Raw genomic sequence first — 14,273 nt, 5'->3', positions numbered from 1 at the left:
ATATGTAAAGGGCAAGTGTCATGAGGATGGAGCCAGGCTCTTCTCAGTGACATCCCTTGACAGGACAAGGGGCAATGGGTGCAAGCTGGAACACAGGAGGTTCCACTTAAATTTGAGGAAAAAGTTCTTTACGGTGAGGGTGACTGAACACTGGAACAGGCTGCCCAGAGAGGTTGTGGAGTCTCCTTCTCTGGAGACATTCAAAACCCGCCTGGACGCGTTCTTGTGTGATATGGTCTAGGCAATCCTGCTCCGGCAGGGGGATTGGACTAGATGATCTTTCGAGGTCCCTTTCAATCCCTAACATTCTGTGATTCTGTCATTCTGTCATTCTGTGATTCTCATGTGGCTGCAGAGACTGGTGAGGGAGTAAGCATGGATACATCAGTTTGAGCCAACACATGGGATGAATTTGGGAGTAATTTCTGAAAGTGGTACTGTTTCTCTCACTGTCCCACATGCAATGATTTTTTTGAGGTTTGTTCTACTTGAGGAACAGAATCTGTTAGTGAATCTAGAATGAATTCCCTTGTCTAATGAAGTCAATGGAGGTCAGCAGCATTAATAAGGACTGGCACCAGAGCAGCCAACACTGCTCAAAATTGACTTAATGCTCAATATTCATTATGCTTCTACTTATTTTGAAGTAAAACTATTCAGACTTCTCATTTTTGAGAAACTTCTATTCTTCCTGATTTCTAAATAAAATAATTTTTAATGCAATTGTAAAGTAATTAATTTTTCAAAGAAAAGGGTTTGTGGCTCATAAGCCAAGCAAGCAAGATCCTAAATATTGTTCTCCTGTAACTTGCTCTGAAAATTGAGGCTTGTTATAAAGCATGGGAAGAGAAATGTCCAGGTGCGTGGAATCATGGTAAAAGCGAGGGGTTTGTCAAGGGATGTATTTACCCATGTTAGCCCAACCATGAGCAGGTTGCACATCTCATTCTTGGCTAGAGAGACTCCACGAAAGGGAGTCAAGGACTTGCGGTGTGCCTCAGAAGGCCTCATGCAGCAGCAGGTGTTGGGAGTGCTCTCCAAGAAAAGGAGATTGGAGGCAGCTCTGTGATGTATAAGGGATGAGGAAGAACAGATTTTTATATCCTGCATGTTGAAATGGGACTGGTTTCCATGGAAAGTTTATTAGTTGGGTAATTTCAAGGGCAAGGGTTTGCTTCGTATAGATCAGAGGAAGTGCAGATATCCAAAGGCACCAGGGCGTTCTTGCTAAGAACATTTTTGCTCCTCCAAGAGGTGAAGATGTTGGGAATCTAGCCGTAGGAAAAGGATTGCGATTACACTACTGGGGAAGGGCAAGCAATGAAATAAAATGATAGATTGGAATCATAGAATCATTTAGGTTGGAAAAGACCCTTAAGATCATTGAGTCCAACTGTTAACGTAACATGGTAGGATCCTAACTTCCCCCTCAACATCCCAGTTTCCCCTGGTGCCCAGAAGTACACGTGAAACAAAGAGAGAAGTTGTCTTTTTGTGGAGCTTTTGATGTTTTTTTTTTTCCCCCTCCTTTAATTTCTGTAAGTACTTCTTTTGGGCAACTCCCAATATTTTGCCATAGTAATACTTTCTCCAAGGTGTGGGTACTGTCTTTTATGGATACTTTTTAGTCTGAACAAAAAGTTAGTGAAAAGTGTGAAACTCGGAATTTGAATTTCTCTGATAAAACTAATTTACCCTTTGTTTTACTTATTGAGATTTACTTAGATTTTTGCATTTAATTTCAGATCAAAGTCTTGGATAACCCATCAGGTGTCTTTCATTTCATGCAATCTCTTGCCTTGCTTACGTCTCCTGTCAAGTAAGTATGAATATGGTTTTGTAAATATGTTCTGATTATTTAAGAGTAGAAAACATGACACTAGATCTACTTGTAAAATCCTGAAAGTTCATTGCAGGCAAAGTCATAAATGCAGGCATAAATAAGAGATTCACAGTTTAATTCAAACTCTTTTTACTCATTCATCCTCAAATACAGTACATTCTCCTGCTGCGCACGGTATGATGCAGCTTGCTTTCAGTTGTCAAATAGCTTGTGAAGACTGACATACCCACGTGTTTTGTTACTGTGACTTCTGAAATAAAGTTCTTGCCTTGCACGATGGCCGGTTTGTATATTGTCTCTGCAACAGAAGCCCTTGAGTAAAGGGTTTGTTAAGTTGGTGTATACGCTGGTTGTGCTGCTTTGTTTTTCATCCTTTTTTTATCTAGAAGGAATACGTGGTGCTTGGAGAAGCTAGCTAATGAAATCAATCATTAGTGAAAACTGTTAGATGCTTCAGATAAAATATATAACTTGCCTCCCCCCCCCAAATTTTAATGTCAAAGAATTAAACTGCTGGTATTTAGGGTTGTCACAGTCATCTTCATAGTCTGAGCCTGAGTTAAGTGGGAGTCCTATTTATTGAAGGCTATTATTTTAAAGGATTTTGGTTTTACATTTTCTGTCTAGGGCTGCTTGGGGAAACAAGTGTATCCCGAGGGCATGCATGTTACCAGTGTATTTTGATGCTTGAAGGTGTCTGGAGTGGTGCTCTCAACTATTGATACAAGAACGCGGGGCATCCACAATGGCTGTACTTTCTGTTAAAAGAGCTGACGCTTGTCTGTTACAACTGCTGCGTGTCAGGAGCAAGTTTGAATTCTGAATTTGATTTGTGAAATCAGTACCTTAAAACTTGTATTTCATTTGTAATACGTTCATGTTATCAGAGTATAAGTTCAAGGAGATCAGGAGAGTGGTGTTATGATGGAGTTTTGTGGCACTGTGTGCATTTCTGCTGGAACATTCCTAGTTAGAAGGAAGTTGGATGTTATGATTTCAACTTATTATATAACCTTTCTGCATGTTTGTTTAACTTGCTGGTATATGTCTGAACAACTGAGGATTTATATGGTACAGAATCTGAAAACTAGTATCCCAGACTTAAGGTGATCTGATACGTGGAACTGGAGCTGGCTCGATTTGAGACTATGTGGAAGACCCTCAGTCTGCAAACAGCTGTGCTTTACTTGGGGAGCATAAGATTTGCTTGGGAACACTGCACTGAGAATAGTTTTTGCTTGCTTCTAAGATAAAGGAGCCGAGACCAGTTCACAGGGCTTTTTGAGGCATGAAAGAAGTAAACATGTGTGGAAGGTCAGTTCTGAACACAGAGCTGAAAACAAGGAATGGTTGTTGATGTTTTGAGTCCAGAACACTGGCTCTTCCCAGAATGGGTGATGAGTGCTTAGTGTGTGAATGTTGATGTTATCTTGAACTGCCTAGTCTGGCTCTTGTATTGTAGCAGTTAAATAGGGTAGTAGCATAACAATAAAAAGCCTTAGGCCTTTCGGCTTCAGGCCCTTGCATCCTCGATCTCAGAGTCTGTGCCTTCCTTGCCGCCCGCCGCAAGACTACCCTTTCCTGGAAGGTCTTTAGTTGTGGTAGCTCAGCGTACCTAAGACCAGTCTTACTAACGTTGATGTGTCCAGCTAATGCAGCTATGAAAGTTGTGTAGTAGAGCTGGCCTGCACTTATCCTGTTCGTTGTTGACTTGCTGGATTATAACCTTAAATGGTTGTTGTAGAGCACTTCTTCTGAAATATGACTCTCTTATTTTTTTTAAAAAAGGATTTTTCTTACATATGGACAAGAATAGTGTTATTTCTTTCATGTTTAAATGTGTTCGATATACAGGGCTGATAGCAGTTTACGTTGTTCAGAATATTGCTTGGAAGATCATTTACTGAATACAGCAGACTGATGCGAGTCTTGTAGGACATCAGGTTATTTAAGAAACTTGTTAATTTCTCGTTCTTCTATCTGTTTCTCAATATCTGCTCTTAACTAAAAGATGATTAAATTCAGAATCTTTCATTTTCTATTTTTTGTAAACTTGATTTTTTCACTTTAAATCAGAAATAGGATGGACTTCATGTGCCATATGAAACCAAGTGAAAGGAAAAGTTCCTCTTCGTCTGGGAAAGAATCTGGAAACTGGACCCTGGTAGATGAAGGAGGGGAAGAGGTACAGTGAAATGACTCTCTTATTCTTTTTTTCCCTTTATGCTTTTGCTCAAGGTTATTGTATTGATTTTTGTGAAATGGAGGAAGACAAGTTGACTTGTTCAGTTAAAAAGCAGCATTTAAAACTTAGGTCTATTTTACTGTCCTTTTATCTCTGAGATATAACTGTAGATAATGGGAGTTTCCAGGAATGAGTATTAACAGATAGAAATGAAACTTATTTGAACTATTGCATGCAAAAGGAACATGGGGATAGATGTGTTTGAATAGCTGCTTCCATTCAGACGCTGTGTTGGACTAGCATAGCGTTGCCTCTGCTTCTGTTTCCTAGCTGATGAGGGCTTTTATAGAAAAACACACGGAAAAGGAATTCAGGAGCTTGTGGGTGTGTGGGAAGGAGAGTTCATTTGTACTTTCTTTGTTTTCCTTGTACAAGCAAACTGTAATTAGTACAATAGTGAAGCCCTTCTACCATGTGTTTTGTTGGAAAGCTACTAAAAGGGATTGTTTGAATTTATCTCTAGGATGAGGATCCTGAAACAAGCTGGATTATGCTTTTGGAAGATGACTTGATTGCTCTGTTGTCACAGTTTCCATTTCATGAACTCTTTCAGCAGTTCCTTGGGTTTAAGCCTGGAGGTAAATCAGCTTCTAAAGAGTTATTCTTCATTTTGCTTATGCTAATTGTATTATTGACTAAAACTGCCAAGAATGCTACTGCATTATGAGAGTCTCTGAGTGAAGTAATAAGGAACCTCTGCAACAGCTCACAGATGGAATAGATGAGGTGAAAGTGTATTCCATGTGTATGGGCTAACTTAAAAACTTACAGCAGTACTGGCACGCAAAATGTTAGACTCCTTTCCCTTAGTTTTGATCTGCTCAGTAGTTATACTCACAGATGTGCTTTCAGAACTTCCCCCCTTGCAAGAGGTGAGAGCTGTAATGTTACTGTGATTTCTAGAATCATAGGATCATTTTGGTTGGAAAGGACCTTTAAGATCATCAAGTCCAACTGTTAACCCAGCACTGCCAAGTCCGCCACTAACCCATGTCCCTAAGCACCACATCTACACGGCTTTTAAATCCCACCAGGGATGGTGACTCCACCACTTCCCTGGGCAGCCTGTGCCAATGCTTGACAACCCTTTCGGTGAAGACATTTTTCCTGATATCCAATCTAAACCTCCCCTGGCACAACTTGAGGCCGTTTCCTCTCATCCTATCACTTGTTACTTGGGAGAAGAGACCAACACCCACCTTGCTACAACCTCCTTTTATCTAATTATTTATTCATTCTTTATTTTGTTAAATCTATGGACAAGTACATGAAGATAGCTGCTTGCTAGAGGTCTTATAACATGCATTAAATGATTTATACTTTCATACTTAACAGGTATTTATTGTTCATTTCATAAACAAAACATAAATTTCAGGTCACTATATAGCTGGAAAATAATGAACTGTTTGCCAGCTATATGGTGAACTGTTGCTTTAAGTGCTTGTTAAGTTACTTAAAAAATCCAGAATTCACACATTTTTTTGAGACTTACTTTTTTTTTTGTCCATCTTAGGTGCTTATTTTCCTGAAAAAACAACTCCCCAGGAGATGATGAAGATTTTTGCTTTTGCAAACTCCTTAGTGGAACTTCTGTCTGCGGGGTTAGAAACATTTAACAGAGCCCGGTACCGACAGTTTGTGAAGCGAATTGGTCAGCTGATCAAGTAAGAGAATATTTTCTCTGTGATATGATTAAATATTTTTCATACAATCTGGTCTAAAGTTCAGAGCTGCTAAACACCCCCCCCCACCCCCCACCCCCCCCCAAAAAAAACCCAAAAAACCAAAAAAAAACAAACCACCAACCAAACAAAAAAAAACCCACCAAACTCCACCGACCAAAACAACCAAACCAAAACAACAAACCCAAACAGTTCTTAGGTAGATTTTGCTCTGAGAGTTGGTCAGTTTAGGGTTAGTTGATCTGGGAATCTGAAATCCCAGGATCCTTGACTCTAAAGCTGCCTGTGAAGTGGGGAATTGCAGAATCTAAATGCTGTGGGTACAAAGGAGCCAGATGAGCTGTGGAATACCAGGCTGACTTCCATCACGGATGTGCTTAGGCTTGTCTTGGAAAGTCACTGAAATCCAACAGTTTCTCAAATCACTCCTATTTATAACTAGTGTTACTGCTTTCTTCTCGTTGTTTTCTAGAATTGTTTTAGAGTTTTTAATTTGCTCCTTGAAAATCCTCATATTGTTGCAGTAAGCAAATGTAATTGAAACCTAAAAGTTGCTCTTTATTTTTAAATCTCTAGCAGTCACTTTATGTGGCTTCTATGAGTGTTTTAAAGGGGGGTACAGTTAAATCAGAAACAAAATCCATATTTTTCTTTGTGTTATCAGAGCATTAACTTTCTTGGTGTAATTATTTCCTGTATGAGCTCTTTGCATGTACTGCCACTTCATAATGTAAGACTATCTTAAGACTCTGAAGTTCATACACAAACTAATTTGGTGTAAGATAATATTATGCATAGTTTAGTTGCAAAACCAAGGAAGGATAACACAGGAATTTTAGACTAAACCTGTCTGAAGAGGGGAGGGAAACGCTATTTATATGGAAATATCTGGAAACCAGAGGACAAAGGGTTGAACATGTCTCTTGTGACTAGACTCTAGTGCAACTGATCTAGTTGCACTAGTCTGTGTTTTTATACAGTGATGACATAGTTAATGATCCTTCTTCAACTTGTTTGTTCTGCTGTGTAGGATGACACTTTGCCATGTGAGTGACCACTGGGCCCAATATGTTAGTGGCAATAAACAATATGGATCAGTAGCACATCCCTACTCTGTGGAAAAATTGCAACTGGAGTTTGATGAGCTGTTTTTTAGAGCTGTTCTACATGTTCTGAAGGCAAAAAGGTAGGTTGTCCAGTGTGGCTGATACTGGCTTCATCTTGGAGGAGTTAGATATTTGAAACTGGGAATTGCAGTAGCTTTAAATACTTAATGGTTTAAACAAGACTGCAATATGCAGGATTTTTCAGCATATTGGTAGTATTAAGATGGTGAGGAATTACACATTGAATTCTAGTACCTGGCAGAAGCTCTGGGGACCTGTTTAGTTCAGAGTGAGGTTAACTCAGAATTTGAGATGCTAAGGCACATCCTCACATTCCTAATTCTGTTATATGGCAGAGATGTGGGCATATGTCTCCTTTTCAAATATTGGGATTTATCAGGCTGAAAATGTTTCCATCTGCCTCTTCAAATCCAACAGGTTGGGAGTCTGGTTGTTCATGTCTGAAATGCCTTACAGAACCTTGTCCAGCAACATGCTATGGAGGCTCTTCTTTGTCATGCACTGTGCAGAGAACGAGCACCTGGAAAAGCTCTGCTCTACTCTACAACCTGCTGACTGCAAACAAAGACTCAAAGGTAGAATTCCTTCACTCAGAACCAATTCTCATAGATTCAGCTACTGCTGCATCTGCTATGGGTTTAATTGTTTCATTGTTAAATACACCCTCAGCAGCAGCATGACTGGTCCAAAGTCCTCAGAAATGTTTTGGGCAGTTCATGGGCTTCCAGTACTTGTTTGATCAAACTCTCATTTTAACAGGAATTGTTGTATCTACAGTGCTTTTAGTTTTTTTCTCTGCCAGTGACTGCTACTGGCTGCTTCAGAGAGCTGCAAAAGCACCATACAGTAGGTACATCTTGCGTATTCTCATATCAGATCCCATCTTGACCTTTGATAGTATTTGGAGAATCATAGAATCATAGACTGGTTTGGGTTGGAAGGGACCTTAAAGATCATCTAGTTCCAACCCCCCTGCCATAGGCAGGGACACCTTCCACTAGACCAGGTTGCTCAAAGCCCCATCCAGCCTGGCCTTGAACACTGCCAGGGAGGGGGCAGCCACAGCTTCTCTGGGCAACCTGGGCCAGCGTCTCACCACCCTCACAGGAAAGAATTTCTTTGTAATAGTAAGTGAGATTTAAATCCTGAAGTAAAGATTTTTGTATCACTTAGGATTTTTTGTGAGCTGTTGATATTTGTATAAATACCCCAGTCCTCCTTCCCCCCACCCTCCCAACTTGCTAGGTTTGGCTTCAGGAACGTACATTGTGGGAGATCTGCTTATCTTCCACAACTACAGATGTTTCCTTTATCTCAAGCCTTCTTTTGATGCTTTTCTTGTCCTATATGCCACCTTTTCTTTCTATTTCCCCTTGACTTCTGTCCTGTGTTGATCTCCACAGGGATTGTGGTGGCTTCAGCTATTAGCAGAGTTATTTAGAAGCCAGCTGGAATGCTACTTTCCCTTTGCTGCTGCCTTCATGGAAAATATTTCAGGACTTGATTGACAGGGAGACAGGTAAACAAAGCAGTAACTCCCTACTTCACAGCCTCTTTGCTGTCTTTAGGGAGAGCAAATCTCACTCTCAGTTTTACTTTTCAGCTAGCTGGTAGCCCAGATAGCTGTTACCACATCACCCAAGTCTTTTGATGGAGAAAGAAGAAAATGGCAATCTTGAGAGGTTACTGAGTGTCTTGACTCTGTGCAAGCTCAGCTAATATTTAAGGCAATTTACGCAGAGTGGGAGAGGGATATGAAGACTGTAGCTGTGTATGCTTTATGAAGTGCTGATCTGATTAGCACTTGCCAGCCAAAACAGTAACAGTTACAGTTTCAGTGGCACTTTTTTATTTTTATTTTTTTCAAGAAATTTTTACTGCATCTCAAACAAAGAGAATGTGATATGATGCAGTGGGTTGCAGCTCTGACAGTAACAAACACTGATGTTTTTGTTTGGGTTTTTTTGGGTTTTTTTTTGTTCAGGCTTTATTTTGTTTCTAGCTAACTTTTATGTTTTAAAGTCCCTGGTATGCTGATGCAGGATATTTTTAGCCTCTTCATTCTCCTCAATGGGTTATGTCAGCACAATGCTAATTTTCACAAATGTCTAGACAGTATCAACAGTTCTTTCAGTGAAATCCATCTAATCTTCTGAAATAGCTTCTTTTGGCTGACACCAATATAATGCTGACTTAATTTCCTGTAATTCATATCCTAGAAGACTATGGCATTAACATTCTCTTGGGAGAGAACCTTTTTTATTGATTTCCCTTCCCAAATTAAGTTTGAGAAATGTTAAGAGTGGTAAATCTACATGTGGTAGCAAGCCTTGGTAACTGATGGGAGCTTTAGGCTTGCACATACAGAGGTGGGAGCATAGCCACTTTTAAGGGATGGGTAGAAATAGCATGATAAAACAGAGTGCAGTGATGGGGCTGCACTTACTAGGATGAACTCTGGACTATGAGGGTTATGAGATATAAAATAAACCCCTGGAGAAATATGGGAAGTCTGGTTACTTGAAGTAGTCTTGAGTGGACCAAATGTTAATAAATTTACTGTGGAACACACATTTTCACTGACAGGCAATGACCTAGTAGTTTCTTCTTGATGTTGAATACCTGTGTTGAGTACAAGCATGTGTCCTCTGTATGTTTTATAAATGTAGGATTAACAGTTTTGTCTTTGCTTCCATTGCAGTTGGCAATGAGAACCTGCTGAACAACAGTTCTGGTTACAATTTTTTTACTGCCATTACCAAGATTTGAGGAGCCACTGATTTTTAGGGTCTTTCTGAACTTGAATTGTAGTGTGACCAAATGTGCAGATGAGGAAGGGAATTGGCTCAAGTAGCAGCTCTGTGGTGAAGATGTCATTGCTCCACTGTGGGATGATAGGATTTAGGTGGAGTCTCTCTTCCCTTTTTCCTTGTCCCCATCCTTCAGTCCCAAGCTATGGCTTGGTGTGGGTTTGAGGTTGGCGTGGGGTCTGCAGCGTGCAGAGCCCGCAGGCAGCCCCAGGTATGGTGAAGAGGAAGGTGCAGCTGAAGCAGGAAGCTGGGAGATTGCAGAGCTGTGACTTGCAGCAGAGAAGGTCTAGTGCACATGTGCTCAGCGGCTGGCACCAGCTCTTCTCCTTCCTTTTATGGTCTTTGTCCTTAACTTTACCAGATCCCGTTTTTCTCTTCTGTCCCACTCCAAACCCCTTCTCTGTTGCTCAACTGGTCTATGCATAATGAAACACAGATGCACACATCACGGTGCTAATAAGACAGTTGCTGTCATAGTCATTCGTTACTTGCGTGTCCTACCCCTTCGCCGCAGTGTGGATTATTCTGCTATGCCTTTATATATAGTAATGGCATAGTCTTTTTCCTGTCCTTCTGCATTACCTTAAAAAAACCCCAACAACCAAAGAACAACAAACAACACTGTGCTCTATAACTTCTGCTATAAGGATGAAAGGTAGCATTAGGAAAGGGAGATGAATGGATGCGACATCCCCTTTATGCCTATTGTATGTATCAAGAGTGTAGTTTATCATAGACTGATTTGGGTTGGAAGGGACCTTAAAGATCATCTAGCTCCAACCCCCCCTGCCACGGGCAGGGACACCTTCCACTAGACCAGGTTGCTCAGAGCCCCATCCAGCCTGGCCTTGAACACTGCCAGGGAGGGGGCAGCCACAGCTTCTCTGGGCAACCTGGGCCAGTGTCTCACCACCCTCACAGGAAAGAATTTCCTCCTAATATCTCATCTAAATCTCCCCTCTTTCAGTTTAAAACCGTTCCCCCTTGTCCTATCACTACACACCCTTGTAAAAAGTCCCTCTCCATCTTATCTTACTACATGGAAAAACTCTTTGCTTAAATTGCACAATCCTCCAGCACACTGTTCATGACACGTTTTGGTTGTACAAGCCTGACCTTCTCAGGTTGAAGTACAGTTGCAAAATTCTTGAAAGCCCTTAAAATAGAATGTAACCTAAGTGGAAGTGTTTAATCACAAGCATGCTGAGCACATGCCTGTGCAGATGAATTAGTTGCGTGCCACAATGAGTGCTTTTTCAGTATATTCAACTGCTATAAGATCACTGTGAACAGTGTTTATTGGCATGTTATGCTTCAGAGGAAGCAGACCATTCTCCAAACCATTTTACGGCTCAAATGCAGTTTTCAATGCTTGTTTTGCTGCACAGACTCTATTTAAAATAATTTTTATTTCTTCCAAATAACTTTAAAGTCCTGTACAGGTTTCTTTGTACCCTTACCTTCCTGTTGTCCCCCATCCCGAGGAATGAAATGTTTATTTGTATTTGGCAACATCTCACTATTGGGTTTAAAGAGGAAGCCTGCCTTGAATTCATCTCAGCCTTCCTGTCTTGTGCAACTTCAGTTCTCTGTTTTCAGAGATATTTTCTAAACAAGCGCCTACAGTGATTTTCTTGTATTGAGTTTGAGAAACTGGAACTGACCTTTCTTTGTAACTCTTTGACATAATCTAGGCCCAGGGCTAGACGCTTGAAGTATTTTTATTTGTAATCAGCATAGAATGATCTCCCCAGTTTAATTACTGCCTAAGATCATGGTATGTGGAATGGGCTGAGTCTCTCAACTTGATCAAAACCTCTCTGCTGTGCTTGGATGGACTTAGTTTTAATCTTCTCTTGATAGTGTGCTGATTAAAACTAGAATCCTTTCATATAATTTGGACTTAATCTGTGGAATTAATTGCTCCAATATGTAATGGAAACCAAAACCGTGATAATATATTTAAAAAGCAAAAAGAAACAAGCAGTTCTTCCTGTGGATGATTAACATTGCATCCTTAAAATAATATCAAAGATTGAATTCCATCTCTTCTTGAGGCAGTTTTAGCTTTCATTATGAATTACTAGCATATTTACTGAATCATATGGGCTCACTGCATATTATGGTGTTTCTTGCACCTTATTTTAAAGCAGCTGGTACCAGCCGCTTCTGAAGAGAGGATACTAATTGACAAGCATCTAGTGATGAGAATTCCTTTGTCACTAATTCCTTCTCTAAGATTGGGCTGTGAATAAATGTATAAATGTTGATGATGTGTGTCCTGTGACACTTCTTTTATCATGTTTCTTTGATGTGACTTTTTTTACAGACCCAGAACACCTTGAAAATTTTGAAAAGTATCTAAAATCAATGAACTGCTCGGAAGAAATTTGTCTACTCACCACGTTTGCTCAGATGGCACAAACCAAACGGGCTGATGTCGATGAGGATTTTATCAAAATCATTGTTCTCGAGATATATGAGGCGAGTAACCTTACTGGTCCATTCAGGAAAAGGATGAATGTGCTCTTTTTCTTTCTAACAGTGGAAGGTGTGAAACATTCATGGCTTCTATAGTTTGTTCTACTATGGAACTAAGATAGTGCTACTTCTGAGGTTTATAAACTAATACTGAATTAAAATATCCTGAAGTGCACGTTTTTCTGGGAGAAAAAATAGCTTTCTGTAGACTAAGCCAGAATGAAACAAATGAACAAAAATATGTCTTTTGCTTTATTTTTCTTGTGCAGGTCTAACTTGTAGCTCTGAAATTCCTTATGTGATGTGTTTTCTGTTGTGGTGTGTAGTTTTTTGTGGTTTTTTTTTTGGTGGTTTTTTTTTTTTTTTTGGTGTGTGTGGTGGTGTTGTTCCTATGTTTAGTTTTGGACTTTGTTTTTGGCACTGTGACATAATAATTTCCTTATCTTCTAGGGCAATCAGTTTCAGTTTTATTATTGGCATTTATCAACTTTGTCCAGGATCACCAAGAACAGTTTGGTTCTGTATTTTCCAAAAGACATTTTATTGTGGTGTCAGTGAAGATCAGCCATAACCAGTAACTTCTCTCTGCTCATCATCTCAGGTCTCTTATGTTAGTCTTTCCACAAGAGAGACATTTTCAAAAGTTGGTCGAGAACTCTTGGGAGCAATTGCTAGCATCCATACACAGATTATTTCTGTACTGCTGGATCGAATTAGAGAGACCATCGAGAAAGTTGGGGTGGTAAGTGCTAATGTCCATCATTTAAAGCAGGCACCCAGTTAAAACTAGAGGCCAAACCAGACTGTGTTATAAGATATGGCTTGGTATGAATGGATCATGTTAAAGACGTGTCCATGTTTTTTTGATCATATCAGTCTTTAAGATAGAAGGGCATAATGCTGATTATTGTTCCATACTGAGTATTGATTAGCCTTTCTGTTTTCTGTCCTCAAAGGTTTCTTTATATCTGTTTAAAGAACTGCCATTGTACCTGTGGAAGCCTTCTTCGTCTGAGATAGCACTGATTCGTGACTGGTTATTAAATTACAGTCTAACGACAGTGGAGAATAAACTAGCCTGCATTATCTTGGAAGGGCTAAACTGGGGATTTGGTGAGCATGTATGTATTAAAAACAGGAGGCCTGAACCTGATCAGTTTTTCAGAGTGGAAGTTTTACTCAACCTGGGACTATAACTGAATTTGAAAACAGTTAATTACATGCTTTTATATGATGGCTGTACACTTGATGGCATAGGATGTGAACTTCACAATGATTTTGCAGCATTCTGCCTGAGGTTTTGCTTGTATTACTTTCCTATAGTGCTGCAGCTGAGATTAAAAGAGATATTTAAGCAGGAATTTCCTCTTTCTAAACAAGAGGAAACAGCTGACAGGACAATTTTTGTGAGTCACTTGATTAAGATGTCTGTGGCTGCAGAAATAGAGGAATCCTTCAAGAAGTGTGTATGAGACTGGTGTGACTGTAGTTTGCAGGCTGGTATCCAGGTACATTTTTCACAATGCAAGAAAACTAATGATTGAAATAAGAGATTCCAAAGCCCTGAGCATTATTTAAATGATTGGAAAATATTCCATAGAACGAGTTACTCCAGGAGCTCCATCAGTTCAGGATCCAATCAAGGGTGAATGCTTTTTCGGAGAGAAACAGAAATAGATTAGGGGAAAAAAAATCCTGTTGCCTGTGTTCAGTGATCCATTTTAGCATTGTAATCTGTGCATTTGGTCATACTGAACTCTTCTCTTTGCTGTGCTGGTGCTTGTGCATGAAGATTGCCTTACTTTTTCTTCCCGTTTCTTGATGACACGTGAAAACAAAGGAATGATAGGGAAAATTAACTGTGAGGTCTTTGCTGTGCAATAACAGTGTCATGTCTGTACCCTTTGATACAGGGAAAAATAGTTCTTTAATGTGGCAATTTATAAGAGGAGTTACTATGTTTTGATACAAAAACCACGATATGTTGGTTTGGTTTGGTTTTGTTTTTAAAGGCAAGATTTTCAGTGTCTGTACTATGCAATTTAAAATGCCATCTATGGATCTTTAATTGCTATAAATTCACAA

General features: G+C 39.8%; 1 protein-coding gene across 1 annotated transcript in view; it reads left to right on the top strand.

Annotated features, from left to right (window-relative positions):
• The window catches only part of LOC137675646 (ectopic P granules protein 5 homolog), a 40,073-nt gene that overhangs the window by 15,249 nt on the left and 10,551 nt on the right, over window positions 1–14,273 (top strand). The window contains 9 exon segments of the mRNA XM_068421830.1: window positions 1,746–1,819; window positions 3,920–4,028; window positions 4,552–4,666; window positions 5,602–5,752; window positions 6,801–6,956; window positions 7,315–7,472; window positions 12,037–12,191; window positions 12,790–12,930; window positions 13,145–13,309. Of these exon segments, the coding sequence (XP_068277931.1) occupies window positions 1,746–1,819; window positions 3,920–4,028; window positions 4,552–4,666; window positions 5,602–5,752; window positions 6,801–6,956; window positions 7,315–7,472; window positions 12,037–12,191; window positions 12,790–12,930; window positions 13,145–13,309 (1,224 nt within the window).

The sequence above is a fragment of the Nyctibius grandis genome, chromosome W (assembly GCF_013368605.1).
Source record: "Nyctibius grandis isolate bNycGra1 chromosome W, bNycGra1.pri, whole genome shotgun sequence".
In the NCBI taxonomy this organism is placed as follows: domain Eukaryota; kingdom Metazoa; phylum Chordata; class Aves; order Nyctibiiformes; family Nyctibiidae; genus Nyctibius; species Nyctibius grandis.
The sequence above is the reverse complement of the archived record's forward strand: the minus strand, read 5'-3'. Positions and strand labels throughout refer to the sequence as shown.